The sequence below is a fragment of the Anas acuta genome, chromosome 11 (assembly GCF_963932015.1).
Source record: "Anas acuta chromosome 11, bAnaAcu1.1, whole genome shotgun sequence".
In the NCBI taxonomy this organism is placed as follows: Eukaryota; Metazoa; Chordata; class Aves; order Anseriformes; family Anatidae; genus Anas; species Anas acuta.
In genome coordinates this window covers 15,358,609-15,373,083 of record NC_088989.1, presented here as the reverse complement: position 1 = coordinate 15,373,083, position 14,475 = coordinate 15,358,609, and the positions used below count along the sequence as shown (strand labels likewise).

The 14,475-nt window shown below is 42.2% G+C and overlaps 1 protein-coding gene across 3 annotated transcripts in view; it reads right to left on the bottom strand.

The window, feature by feature from the left end:
- The window catches only part of USP4 (ubiquitin specific peptidase 4), a 44,091-nt gene that overhangs the window by 19,308 nt on the left and 10,308 nt on the right, over positions 1–14,475 (bottom strand). For 2 of the 3 annotated variants that reach the window (XR_011100493.1, XM_068695026.1), the window contains exons 7-13: positions 12,983–13,126; positions 12,242–12,359; positions 11,310–11,483; positions 9,318–9,476; positions 6,544–6,768; positions 4,051–4,134; positions 3,247–3,341 (exon numbers count right to left, since the gene is read on the bottom strand). Coding sequence is in view for 2 of the 3 variants with exons in the window: in XM_068695026.1 (XP_068551127.1) it covers positions 3,247–3,341; positions 4,051–4,134; positions 6,544–6,768; positions 9,318–9,476; positions 11,310–11,483; positions 12,242–12,359; positions 12,983–13,126 (999 nt within the window). In the remaining variant the exon portion in view is untranslated. The remainder of the gene's footprint in view (positions 1–3,246; positions 3,342–4,050; positions 4,135–6,543; positions 6,769–9,317; positions 9,477–11,309; positions 11,484–12,241; positions 12,360–12,982; positions 13,127–14,475) is intronic. The other variant, XM_068695027.1, reaches the window with a different exon arrangement.

The window sequence follows — 14,475 nt, the reverse complement described above, 5'->3', positions numbered from 1 at the left end:
CAACAAAAAAAAAATACTTTTACTGGGCACTCAAGTCTTCTTTGCTGACTTGAGAGAAATGAACTATTTCTCAGCTATATGTGATTTCGATTACATACCTCTGCTTTCAAGTGTAGCAAGTTTGTTCTTTACAGGTGGAAGAATTGGAAAGACTTAAGATATCTGGAAATATCTCTCATTCTTCCATTTATTAAACAGCAAGATGTTTGTGTGCAATGAAAGCAGGTAAATAAATGACTAGGATATCAGAAAACCTTTAAGTTATCAGCAGCAATGTGAACACACGCCGCCTGATATCTCACTCATTAGTGAAGCATCACACAGCACCTTCAGGAAGGCTGTGAACACTTCGCAGTCCCTGTTGGTAACTTCCACCAGAAGCGTACCACTAGGACTACAGACTGAGGAGCAGCTGAGTATTTGTTTAATCATACCCTTGTCCCACTCATTTCCCCATTTATAGCAGCACAGCAATGCACAGAGCAACACAGCACACTGGACAGGGACCTGACCCATATCCTGATCTAGCTCACCCTCCAGTTCCACAGTTCTGCCAGCACAACTACGGCAAATGAATGCTGAGCGTTACCCAACCAGCACGTAGGGTACAAGCTATTTTCTTGCTTAGAACATAACACGCAGGAAATTTTAGGAACACTAAACCAACGAGGCTAGAAGGAACAAAGTAACCCAATAACACAAGAGGAATGAATGGGGCCGATTGTGTGCTGGTTTTGGAGAAGAGGCCCACACAAAGCAAATTCACATTTCAGTGCCTGAGCCCAATCCCGAGAAGAACAGTAGCGACAGGTACAAGTCAGTTGCACTTGCTTCTGTTAAATAAATAAATAAATAAATAAAGTAAGCAGGTAACCCATGGAAGTCCCAGAAGTGAGGGAAAATGCCAAAGGGCCAGGATGTCAGCTGGAAGTGCCAGGGCAGGTTCTATGAAACAGCCCTCTAAGCTGGTATTAAATCCTCCTTTCTGCAAGAAGCAGGAGGAAGAAATGCAGCTCCATGGCTAGGAGCAAATTTCTCAATGGAAAATATGTTTTGAAGCCAGTAGGATAAAAATATCCACATTGCTTTGGAAGTGATTCACATTTTAGTAACAACGCACCAAGTCCAAGCAGAAATTAGCTCTCCAGAAGCAACTCAGATCATTCTCATAGTCCTAAAGTTTAAGATTTAGAAAGTTTCAACTTATACATGACAGTTTCAACTTGCTGAAGAGCTCTTATTCAGAGATCTTCAGGGATTCCTCAGTACATGAACTACATATACAGAAAAAATAAAAAGTTTCCTAAAGAAAAACTAAAGAAAATCTTAGTTTCTTTACACAAAAGATATTAAAAATACACAGCACATACACTAAAAAGCTCGCCTTCAGCATGTTCTTAGTGTCAACACTTTGCAAGAGCTCAATGAAAAAGAATTGACATAGCTATTCTTAATCTCAACTGAATCCTTTCTGTGACAATTTTCAAAGATTCAAAGTTCCTGCCAGTGCCACGACATTCCCACCACCTTCACACCTCAAGTTCTACAAGGCAGTAATAGAAAAAGGGTAAAAATCACTAGAGAATCACTTGGAACTGCAGATCAGAAATCTCACATGGAAGACCTACTTTGCTCCCCATCACCACCCTGTGAGGATCTTACCACAGACTTATGTACCCTCAATCTCTCATATATCCTTAATCAAGTGATTATATAAAGAGTTTTGCGTGTTATGAACAAGTGCTGCTGTCATGTTTTGGTACTTCCTTTCAGTAAAAAGGCTGGGGTTTAGTATACAATTTTACATTACTTTTTCTTGGTGGTATCATCCCTTCAAGCAGTTCTGGTGCACAACTTTCTCCTAATTCCCACCCTGGTGACTGCCTGGCTGCTTGTTCTTGTCCCACAGTGCAGAAAACATCATAAGAGGGTTACGCGGAAAAATAGGATTAGCAAAGTTTCCTCCTGCTGCCTTCTCCTCTTTCTTGTAGCGTTATTTTTAGCCCAGGTCAGGTCACTGCTGTGACTCACACACAGCATGACCTCATTTACAGTTAAGCCTGCACATAAGGAAATGGTCACTGCAAGGAACAGGGCTGCAGCTGAGCTAATGCTTCCTCAGCAACCCAGGAGCTGAGCTAATGAAGACACAGTAGTTTTCTGTGGAGGAATATGCAACAGATCACACGTGTAAGAAAATTATTTTCTTGCAATTAGCAAGTTCCTCAAAGTTACAGGAACAATCCCAAGGGGGCAGCTGAGAGATTCTCCAGGCTGGATTTCAGAAAGAGCACTGTAACATTATGTTTGTGTTTTCTACATTGTATGAGCTTTGGACAAAGGCTTGGTTGCAACTTAATGCCTTACAGTATCATAACAAAAATGGATTTCACAGACACCAAATATCCTTCCGAGGCACCCTAGCCAGCCTCACCTTCAGCTGTCATTGACGAAACCAATGGGTATGACAACAATTTCCAGAAACCATCAGCTTTTCCTTCTCAGCAGCGGATGGCACAACAGGACAGCACCAAGCAGAATGTCACCGCACTCCACTCAGTGCAAGGTACACGTTGTGCCAGAGTATGAAAGTGCAGGGCTTCAGACCAGCAGAATTTTTTAGAAACAGCATTGTTGCTCTGGAATACTCTCAAGTGAGAAAGACAGGACTTCTCATGAAGGTCTGAACTGGACTTCACAAGCTCCAGGTTCAGCTACTAGCTCCCAGACTCTGTTTTATGTTTCACATGCACTATTTTCCATTACTCAGCTGCAGCAGAGGAACGCTACTTCTGCTCTCCTCACAGAGAGCTAAGTCATCTAATTCACCACATGTATAGCAAACAACAAGCACAACCAAATCCTCAGCTTCACTCAGTCACTTGTAACCCCTGAGGGGAGTCTACACGGTCCTCTGCAGTGGGACACAAAAAACTGAGTAAGCACTAGTCAGGAGTCTATCAAAAAAACTCCAGTCATGGAGTGCTGTAACAACTGCATTGGTGTTAGGAGAGGCACAGTGCAACAGCTTAGGCTTGATGCTATTCTAACATCACCTCCAAGGCTTTGTACTGATTTGGAGCATAAAGTTAGAGGCTTGAGGCACAAAAGCAGGAGCCACATGGAAAGGGTCTACAGGAAGGCTTAGGTTTTGAGAAAAACAAAAGGTTCAGGTTCTATATTTTGACACTGAAGCAGATGTTCTGTAACATTCTTTGCATCATGGCATCTTCCCACTTTACTCACACAAAGATGTCGTCTTTTGGCATGATATGATTTAAGCCTTCATCCATTTGGAAGATTTTGTGGAATCGATGATTATACACGTCTGTCACCACCATCTAGAACAGCAAGCGATATATACAAAGAGATTATAATAAATATTTACATTAACTTAGGCAAACTAAATTCGAGCAACAGTTTATTCATTCTTGTTGTGATTTTTCAGCATATCTATCATCAGTACTCTGCTTTCTGTAACAGCACCAGCAGCTAATCAGCCGTATTCATTAAGGTGGATCAGAAAAACAAAGCAAGCAACAGATTGATTTTACAGAGGTATCAAGGAGATGCAGTTCCTACAGCGGCTAATCAGGCTGGTAAAAACAACTGCACAAATCTCAACACCAGAGTGACAACGGGCTATGATTTTAAGCAGAGATCACTCACATCTGCAATTAACTGACACAAAATGAAGTGCTACGCTAGCATCCTGAAAACAGTCCCCATCACCTATGAAATTGTTCACTTTATAAAAAGCTCACCTGATCCCTTTGTTACCAAAAGGATGTCCAACGGGAGGTGGACCCAAAACAGACTGAGCATCTCACATTACTAAGAAACTACACTATCAGAAATGCTAGAGTGAGTAGAATACACCGACATTTAACGATTTTATTTTATTTTACAGTTAAAAACTTCATTCAAACTTCTAATGAAATAACGACAGAACCATATGATTCTGCTTATCAGCCATTTAAAAGCTAAGACACCAAAATGCTTCCAGAAGAAAAAATATTTATCAAAATCACTGTTAGAATTTTTCCTTACATTTTCTGCAGGAACCCCAGAAAGTTTGGAGAGTGATTCACACAGATCTGAGATGGCCCCCATCATTGGCACCACGACCCGGTACTAGAAACAAAGATAACATCATGCTTACACAAGGCAGAATAAACCCATGTAAGGCAGCGAGCAAGACAATGGATATAAAACTTCAAATTTGTAGGAGTTCAGGTCACAGACACACATATTAAGGTTTTCGGGATTTCAGCTCTACCTTACAAAGCCAGGATTTACAGGGAACAAAAGAGCCTTAAACAGCTGGCCTCCTGCTTTGGTAAGGCTCACTTGTAGCATAACACACACACACAAATACAAAACAAAAAGCACACGCGACAACCTGCTAAGTAGATAACCCTGCTGGGTTATTTTATGTGTTTAAAAAAACTCCTATAGCCATTCTCCCCTGATTTTGAAATGCAGGATGGCAAACTCATGTGTACTGCATATAAGGATGGATCTGCCTGAGCAGATCAGGTGACTCAAGCTTGCAGTGGACTGGAAACATCATCTGCACTGAGTGTAGCTTACTTCTTTTAGAAGCTCCGTTCTGGACATACTCTCAGAGCTCACCCAGCAGAGGACACACGGGGTGCTACACGGCACTGGGGCTGGCGAGGATGTAGTTAATCTTCCTCACAGCAGCCTATGTGATGCCATGCTGTGAATTTGTTTCTAAAACAATGCTGACATCACACTGAGCAGTGGCAAGGCTGTCTCTCTCTCCCCGCTCTGCCCTCAAAGCAGATAGGCTGGGAGTGGGCAAGAAGCCAGGAGGGGACGCAGCCAGGACAGCTGTCCCCAACTGGCCAAAGGGCTATTCCACACCTACAACCTGATGTTCAACAAAATAATTGTGTTAGAGACAGAAGGGGTGCCTTGGGCACTGGCTCGCTTGTGGGAGGTGGTGAGTGATTCCCTTGGTGTTATTTGTGTCATCATTCTCACTTCCTCTTCATCTATTAAACTGTGCTTTTGTTCTTCCTATTCTTCTCCCTTCCCATTCATGGGCAGGTGTGGGGAGTGAGGTGCTGTGTGGGTGCTTGACTGCTGGCCAGGGTCTGTAAACCACTCATGGAGCTACAAAAAGTAAGAGTGGCACAGTTCAAGAAACCCTTCACCCTGTGTGACAGAAATATCTTGCAAGTCTGTAGGGAAGTGCCCTACCTCAGATGCTAAACTTTGGATAAAAACACTCCTCTGAAGACAGCTATATGACCTTTTACAACAGCTAGCTGATGTTGTGCAAGCAGAAATGTGCACGAATGCAAAGATTTGGGTGCACCAGAATGCAGACACCTACAGCTTGATTTGGCAGGGCATCTTTTCTTCATCAAGGAATCGGTACTGTATGTTTTAGAGAAGGACTCAAAGGCACAGTAGTAGTTATAGACAGGCACATGTTTAGAGAATCATGTGGAATACACTTGCCTTGACTAAAAGGAACTATGTATCTTTGATTATTCACTAGGATCCTCTCAGTTGTGCTATGTGCATATTCAGCTGTGGCCATCACAGGCTCTCGGCACAACCCTTACGGTGTCACACACCAGAGGTGGAAGGAAGTGGTGCGTACCTCTGGCTTCTCAATTGGGAGATCACAAAATGCAAATAACTGCTTACAGGGAGACTGCAGGTGAGGTGTGGAACAGGCACACGGCCAGTTCATCTAGAAGAGCTCCAATTACTGACAGTTGGGTTTATCTTAATTCAAAGTAGAATTTATCCTTTCAACCTCTATGCCACCAGTAATCTTGGTCAGCGTCTCAATGAATCCCCCCCCTCTGTTCTTTCCCTTCACAAAGCCTCAGTGACGAGTGCAGCTGTCCTTGATTTCACAGTTGTACAAAAAGCAGGATGAAAACTCATTGCTAATTCAGCCTACTGCATCTACCAGTCCCCTCTCTGACAAAGTAAGTGTATATACAAATCACTAATTTTAATGCACAACACATACAAATATTGAAGGTTACTTCAGGTATGCGTGCACTCACCAACAGGCCTATTTGAAAAAAAGGAGAAAAAACTTTAGTCTACCCTGGAAAAGAGCAGGCTTTAAAAGCAATCAAGTCATTTATTTACTTATTTTTTGAAAAAGAGGTTGTTTTTTCAGTTGTTTGAAACTGCAAGGCCTTACTCAGAAGTTTCACCTTTATGTTTTCCCAGGCACATTTTATACGAGGTAAACATGATGATGTAAACGTATTACTGCCTTCAACCAACAGCATATCACACAAGTAACCTCATCACAAGAAAAATTAAGCCACTTTCAGCTGACCCATGACCTTGGTCTCATGAATGGAGTTTTTACAAAGCCTTTTGATTTCACATGTTTAAATCCCAGCTTTTACAATTAAAGAAGGCCATCCCACCTGACTCAAAAGCAGACAGTGTCTTTTAGGTTATTTGAAGTGTCTCAACTTTAAAACTTAAGAGAAAGAGACAGATTAAAAAGAAATTCAGGTGTTACTCATGCCTCACCTGGACAGGTCTGCGCTGTGGGTCTGCGTATACCAGGGTGACTTCCATGAGACGATCTCTCCTCAAAGGCAGTGGAAGGGTCAGGTAACAGAAGGGATCAAAGGTCACAGAAACTTTAGAGCACTTGGGACAAACAAGTGTCGATTTGAAGAGACCATGAAAAATATCCACAATGATAGAATCATTCCTCAGCCTATGGTTCTCCCAGGCTTCTTTTGCTACCACCTGTAAAAATTAAAAAAGAAAAAATATTTCTTAACAACACTTCCAAGGCTCTGCGTGCACAGGGATCAAAGAAAATTCATGAAGTTCATACTGACAGATACAGAGAAATTCCACAGACCGGGCGGTGGGAGGACCTACCCTCTTTCCAGCCTAACACACACAGATTTTTCTCAGTGAAACTAAGGCCTTGTGTTAAGTGTAATTCATCATAGCCAAGTCACTTGGTCAGTGTTGCTCTGATGCAAGCAAAGCCAGAAGCATGAAGAGAAGCAAGGGGGTGTCAAGAGGCAGGAGACCTTTTCTCCATTAACACCAGCGACAGGACCCGCGGGAACGGGGTTAAGCTGAGGCAGGGGAAATGTAGGCTTGACATCAGGAGGGGGTTCTTCACAGAGAGGGTGGTTGCACACTGGAACAGGCTCCCCAGGGAAGTGGTCACTGCACCGAGCCTGACTGAATTTAAGAAGAGATTGGACTGTGCACTTAGTCACATGGTCTGAACTTGGGTAGACCTGTGCGGTGTCAAGAGTTGGACTTGATGATCCTTAAGGGTCCCTTCCAACTCAGGATATTCTATGATTCTATGATTCTATGAAACAAGTGGACAGTGACAGGGTTACACGCTGCTCCTCAGAACAGAAAGCTGCTAACTCTACTTTACCCCAGGAGGAATGGATTGATGTCCCCTGATTTTAAAGGCAGCTGCGGTTACAGCTTCCAAGAAAATAGAGTTTTTCTTCGTGGAAGGGCCTATTGCTTGACAACAAAGTATAAAAGAAGGCAAATTAAAACCCCTTGAAGACTTTCACAATACATTTTAAAAAATTCCTCATGTAAGAACAACAAGTAGCTAGCATTTGTCTATTCGTGTGATTAGAGGCTCATACAAATATGAGATTTTCAGGTTCCAGTACAATACTGTATTTTTCATAGTGCATCTTCACTTTATCAAACGAAGTAAGTGCCATACACACCCCCTCCAAAGTTACTGCCAGTAACCAGGATGCTGAGATGAGAACAGAGGAATTAGCTCCAATAATTGCAGCAATACAGAAACATGGCAGAAACATTTGTGCACCTCCTACACCAAGAGAAATGGAAGTACCTAAATAACATGAAGGCATGCTGGGCACCCTCTTCATCCCACAACTATCACCATTTCTTGGAGGAAAAAAAAAGACTAAAACTTCTTGTGTTGCTGCTACATGCACTGTATTATACAGGAAAAGGCAAAAACCATTATACTATTGCCAGTTAAGAGGAAAAAAACAAATATTCACACATACTTCCTAAAAATAATTGTTTTACCTGGCTTTTAACAGCTCCTAAAGCCTTACCCCACCCTAACAATACATTTACTCTGGACTCTGCATTTCTCAGTATGCTGCAGCTGTTTGTACCAGGGCAAGAGTTAAAAGCCTGATCAGGAGAATGCAATTTCACTTAGGGAAAGACATTCCACTATTGTGTGTTTCATTTTAATGTGAGCGTGGTGTTTGGCAACTTCAGAGAAACAAAGAGGTGTTTGCAGAATCCTCACGTACCAGCGTTGACAGAAGATAGAGAAAAAGGCAGGAAAAAAAAAAAACGAACATGAGATTTTTCAGGACTTGGTCAGGAAAATGGCATAAGAGAATTAGTTTTCTGTATTTATGTAGAGTGGGTAACTGGAGCCCAACAGCGTAAAGTTGCTTTTACATCAGTGCACCCACTCCCACAACACCAGAAAGGAGGAAAAATCAAGTAAAGCCTCTGCAGGAGAGGCAGGTAGTTCACCAACTGTTAGGTGATCAAGATCCACAGCAGTACCAAGTTACAGTGAATCACCTCCGCACATAACTAAGTTCTCTCTTTGCTTTGCCTGGTGATTTCGAACACCCTGTTCAACCCAGGTTGGCAGCCGATGGCTTACATTCACCTAGAGGCCACAAGGGAGCACACCTGAGAATTACGGCCTCTAAGTTCTTTTTGTCTGGCATGCTGCTGTCTACCAGAACACTGTTTACAACCCCGTGCCCAGGATGCTTATCCTGGCACTTTCTTGAGAGCCACCTGGACGCCACTTAAGAAAATCCTGTTCCACCTAATGCCACATGTAAATACGACCGCTTGCACAGTGTTTCCCTTGAATTGATGCAAAAGCTGCTGCCCAAACTACCTGGAGGAAGCTACCTGGAGGAAGACAGTGGGCCTGAGTAGTCAAGAGACGAGATTATGGTAATAATTGCAATCTTACATTTAGCTGTTATGTCACAAGATCAATTTCCTTCCTTCCCACTGCAGAATTGTGTCAGAATGGTACAGTGAGTACATCTGCCTGTCTGTCAGGAAGGATACTGGTGTTCTGCTATAACACAGAGCAACAGCTACGTGCTGCAAGGTGTCATGAAGAACTGTACGGGCCATGGAGCATGGCAGGGTTCTCCCCTCCCAGGTACACTAGCAGGGAAGGTGCTTGTGCAGTCTGTGGACAAGAAGGCCACCAAGTGTCACAAAACCCAGTTACGCTCTCTCAGAAGCAGTGGACGCTCAGGTAAAGGGCACCATACCGAATCAGGCCTGCCATTAGCATCCTTCAGCTCCAAGTAGGGCTTCTTCTTCACTCTATTCAAATCCTCATGCAAACCATCCAGAAGAAAAGCCAACAGCTCCTGGGAATCTTGCTGCTGGTATCCTGAAAACTGAGGAGCAAACCGGCCAACCTGTGTCTGAAACATGATGCAAGAGTTAGAGGGGGGGGAATATAAACTGTGTGTAAAACAAAGTGGAATAAAAACACGTCCTAGCTTTTGCAGGAATCAACCCCATGTTACCTTGTATTAGTAGCAGACCCCAGTGAGCTGGATGCTAACAGAACAGAGGGTGCCAAGATACTATTCCGAACTATTTTCTACTTTGTCCCCCAACACTTGAGAGAGACGAATGCATTTAGTGCTGTAACACTGGAAATCTAGATTACCAATGTTAATTTAGGCACCTGCAAACAACCAGCACACAAAACTTACCTGCCTGATGCATTTCTTACTTTTAATTTCTTGCAGAAGCCTACACTTCCCACAATGCAGACTTGCTATACGACTGTAGCTTGAAGAAGCTGGACTGCAAGACTGGAAATGCTTGCAGAAGATGCTTGTGAGCTAATATAACTGGCTTAGAATTAAGATTGAAATCAGTAGTCACCAATAGCTTCTAGCTATTCTTAAAAACTTTAAATAAAAATTAAAAAAAAAAAGAGCTATGAAGCTCTAATACATAACAGCCTGGGCAGCAAAAGCCAGGAACAGCACACCCAAATACATCCTCTGCTTCTTCATGCAGCACAACACTGCCCTTTAGTGTTCCTGCTTCTAAAAACAACAGCTTTTCCTGTGGCATCCCTTTCAACAATTAGCTGAAGGAGCAGTCTGTCCAAGTGACCAGCAGAAGTTTTCTCATGAACACACGGCATCCAACATGCTTCCAGAGCTAATGCTTCAAACATTTTAACCACTCAAGATGACAACTGCAACAAAACCCAAACTGAAGGGCTGAGACAGTCATTTATCTGCAACAATATTAGAAAGTCACAAGCAATACTGCTCCATGAAGTAAAAAGTAATGCTTATTCCAGTCTTAAATAAGAACAACCTACATTAAGACATTTTTATTGATGTCCACTACTGATTCTGCATATTTCTTCTGAACAGAAGATTACAGAACAACTTTAATAGTGGTAGATGTTGTGCGACCAACTCCAATTCACGGATATTAAAGACCATCTTGTTGATGCATAATGACCTACAGCTCTACAGAGGACAATTTCTATAGTCCATAAGACTTTTGCTCTAGGTCACAAAAGCATTTACCCTCAACTTCGAGACCGTCTGAACGGCAAGAGGGTGTACATTTACATTAAGGTCAGCTCATTGCTTATTTTGTGCATTCAGGACATTATTCTTTCTCAGATTACTAAAACTGCACTTACAGAGGTAAACTCTTAATGTACCTTGGATGCTTTCATTATATCGTCATGCAGTGCAGCATCTTCACATTATATTTAGAACAAATGACTTTTTATCCTATGGGGGGAGTGTATACAACTGCTGCATTCCAGTATTTTAGCTGAAAGCAGCTCTTTATAATGAAAGATTAGAAACATTGAACCAATAAATAACGTGGCAGACAAGGAAATGTATTTTACTTTCTACTTTAAAAATTCCAGTTTTTAGATTTATGACTTGTACACCTCTTTTCATTACTTAAATTCACAGCTGGCAATTCACATTACCTTGCCTTGGTTTGTAGCAAAGATCATGTTGATTCGTTTGAAAACAACTCTCAGGTTAAAAGGTCATTTACTAAGTAAGGCACTTAACATTAAAAACAGAAGCCAATTCCAGGTTAAGTTCCTTCCTTCTATCCTGAAAAGCAGTTAATTAAAACATGAAATAACACTGAAGCAGTTCTGTTGTTACTGCTTTCAGGACACCACAATTTGTGGAAGGCATGTTATCTTGTTTCTTCTGTCAAAGACTTATGCTACAAGAACACAGAGTACTTACTTTAAACATGCGTGGGGCCACGTGAGACTGTCTCCCAGACCAAATCTGTTTTATGAGCTCTGCATAGGCTTCTGCAATTTCTCCTCTCATTCCCAGGGGATTGTTCTGATTTATTTCAGCTTCGTATTTATCTTCCAGGAAATAGTCAGTCAGAGGAGGGGTATTGCTCAGACACTGAAGAAATATTAAGGAAATGAATTTACTGCACAGGACAATAAATCTGCGTGACAGCAAAATAACAAACCCAGCTTTCACATCCGAACATGTACTAAGTTATTAACAAATCAGTGAAACAGACTTACAGAGTACATACTTAGGAAAAAAAATCCAAAATCTATGGGAAGGGTGGGAAACTGTAATCACTGCAACTCAGAACATTGCTGAAATAAGGAAGTCACCACATGACAGACCACGGCATTCAAAAGACTCATTTCTGAAACGCAGTTTCTCTTTGCAGATGCCTCACTGACTTCTCTTGTTTGCCCACAAGTATAAGCCTTCTCTTTGGAAGACTTTCTCCCAGTTCATCTAGCATAAGGCATATAAGGCTCAAGGCTCCCCGGCCTGTAGCTCCTTGGTTCATCTTCAGAAATTTTATTTAAAACTAACATATTTGTCACCTTCTGCTCCTTTGGTGTGGAGTAATTTTACGCATGTATTTACTACTACTGTAATTAATAGTTCAGCAAAGCAGATAGCTAGCAATCTTCGGGAAAAAGTGGCCAGCATACTCATCTCACTAATGCTGCACGCACGTTAAAACATTTCCCATGTCAGATCATTGTTGCCTAAGCACTTTTTTTTTCCCCATTCTAGTAGTGGTCTCTTCATTGAGCCCTGTCAGAATGCTTTTCTTTCCACAGATTGTGATTCACAATTTCTGTAGGACTGTTCTTGTATTTAATTCTGAAGTGTTTCTTTCGTTTTTTTACCTGCAATGCAGAGTTCATGAAGCAGGTATTCCCAAGGTTACTGAGTCCACAAAGTCCAGGTTGTGACAGGGAAGCAGAGTCCCCGCAGTTGTAAGAGTTGCAGACAAATCCAGAACCTCTGAAAGAAAGAAAACACAATGAGTTACCCAGTCTCAGTAATGCTGAAGACTCACACCAAATACGAGATAAAAATTGTTTAATGAAAGGCAGCAGCATGCATATTTCTGCTGCTTCAACGCTGGATAACATTGGATATCAGGATGATGAGGTATACATGCTAACTTTGGAAACATTAATCACTACAGTCTATTATTAATTTATGTTTCATAAAACCTTAATTTCCTGTCTGCAAGTACACAGCACGCTATCCTAATGCAGCAAATCTAGTATAAGAATCCACACGATGTATTGTAACAGCTAGCAAGAAAATTACAGTCTCTACCTGGAAAGGCTAACACACTGGCAGGTGGAGAGAAGAATATACTCCTTTCCCTCGTATCCTCAGTCCCCTCAAAATGGGGCTAAACCCTAGCAATTAGTAACTATAAAACACGTACTACTTTACCAAGTGAGCAGGGAACTGCAGAGCCTAGTTGCCTCAAAAGCAAGGTTTGGTGACAGGTACACAAGAGAAGCAGAACTCCTCACAGGGCACCATTACACTCCTTTTCTATGCAGGCAAGGATGCACAAGAGAGTTCACACAAGGGACGAAGAAACAAAAGAACATTCCTGCTCTTACCCCCTGCCCAGGTGGGAGCTGTTCAGTCCATAGGAGTTACTGCTATCACCATTAGTAATGACAGAAGTGGCAGACACTGAGGAATAAGAACTTGCTGATGATTTTGAAGAGGTAGTAAAGTTTCTGCTAGTTGCAGTGCTTGATCTGGGAGAAAGGAAAAAGAAGGAGAAACAGTGCTACTACTTTTGTCTCCCCCCACACCACCTCCCACAAAACTCCGAGGACTTGCCACTTGACAGTCAGTCCCTCCACACAGATTTTACTGCTTTGATCTGTGTGATCACGTTTCCAAACACCTGTCTGGAACAGAAACGTCAGAAAAAAAGTATCAGAAGCAGGAGTAGCGATTCTTGCTTAAACCAAAATCTGGGTCCCAGACTGAAACAAGAGTGTAATTCAGATGGCACAAGCGACAGGACAGCAAGATTTACATTTACTCATAAACCACCATGGAACAAACAAAAATCCCAGTGTTAAGGCCACAAAACACTCACCCCACGTTAAACACCACAAAATAAGTCCTCCTCTACTTAAAACCCAGACCACCCACCCAAACAGAACAGTGATTAGCAAGAACTAGGGTGCTAGGGGGAGCATAAAGCACTTTTTTACTCCTCGAGGGCCTCCAGATGCTGGATTCAGGCACTCTCTTAAGCAGAGGTCAATGTATAAAACCAGAGGGAGGCAGTGGGAAGATGACAGCTATAAGGAACGTAGAGGTTTGTAGATGTGGCCACTGTAAAAACCACCCAGGAATCATCTGGTAGTTGCAGAGTTAGCAAATACAACAAAATACCTAAACTGAACATAGGAAATGACAGAGGGAATCTGGGCTGTGGCAATTTAGGCTGACAGAGAGGAGTTCTGGATTCCCTGAGCTGCTGAACATAAAAACGGAGGCATTGGTCAGCCTCATTTACCTGGTGGAAAACTGTTGGACTTTGAAAGTGGGGGTAGAGGGAGGCTAAACAATGCAAAATGATAAAATCCCTGAGAGAAAACACAAAAAAAAATAGATGGAAAAGTTCATAACTTTGAATCTATCCAGCTGAGTCCCAGACTAATGCACACAACTCCTCTCCCTGTCCAGAAAAGGACGGGAACACCATGTTAATAGACACCTACAAGGCTCTAAAAATCAACAATGTTCTGCCACAGACAGCTTTGGCTCCACAAAAAGCAAAACTACAAGGATCAGAATAGTTTCTGTAAGCCTAAGTAATTTCTCTGTAGCAAAGGCTAACTGGGAAACCTTTATCCTCCCCATTTTTACCTAACCAAACACCCAGAACTGACTGCAGAGAGGCCCAGAACACAACACCCCGCACAGCAGCGCTAATTTAGGCACCCAAAACCCAAAAAGAAATGATGCCCCCGAGGTCTGGCTCGTTCTTCTTAAGGTACCCTGAGTCTTGAAGGATAGAAACTAAACTCCCATCTTCATACTCAGATGCTACTAAGAAAACAGGACTGGAAAACCTTGGCAGAGCAAA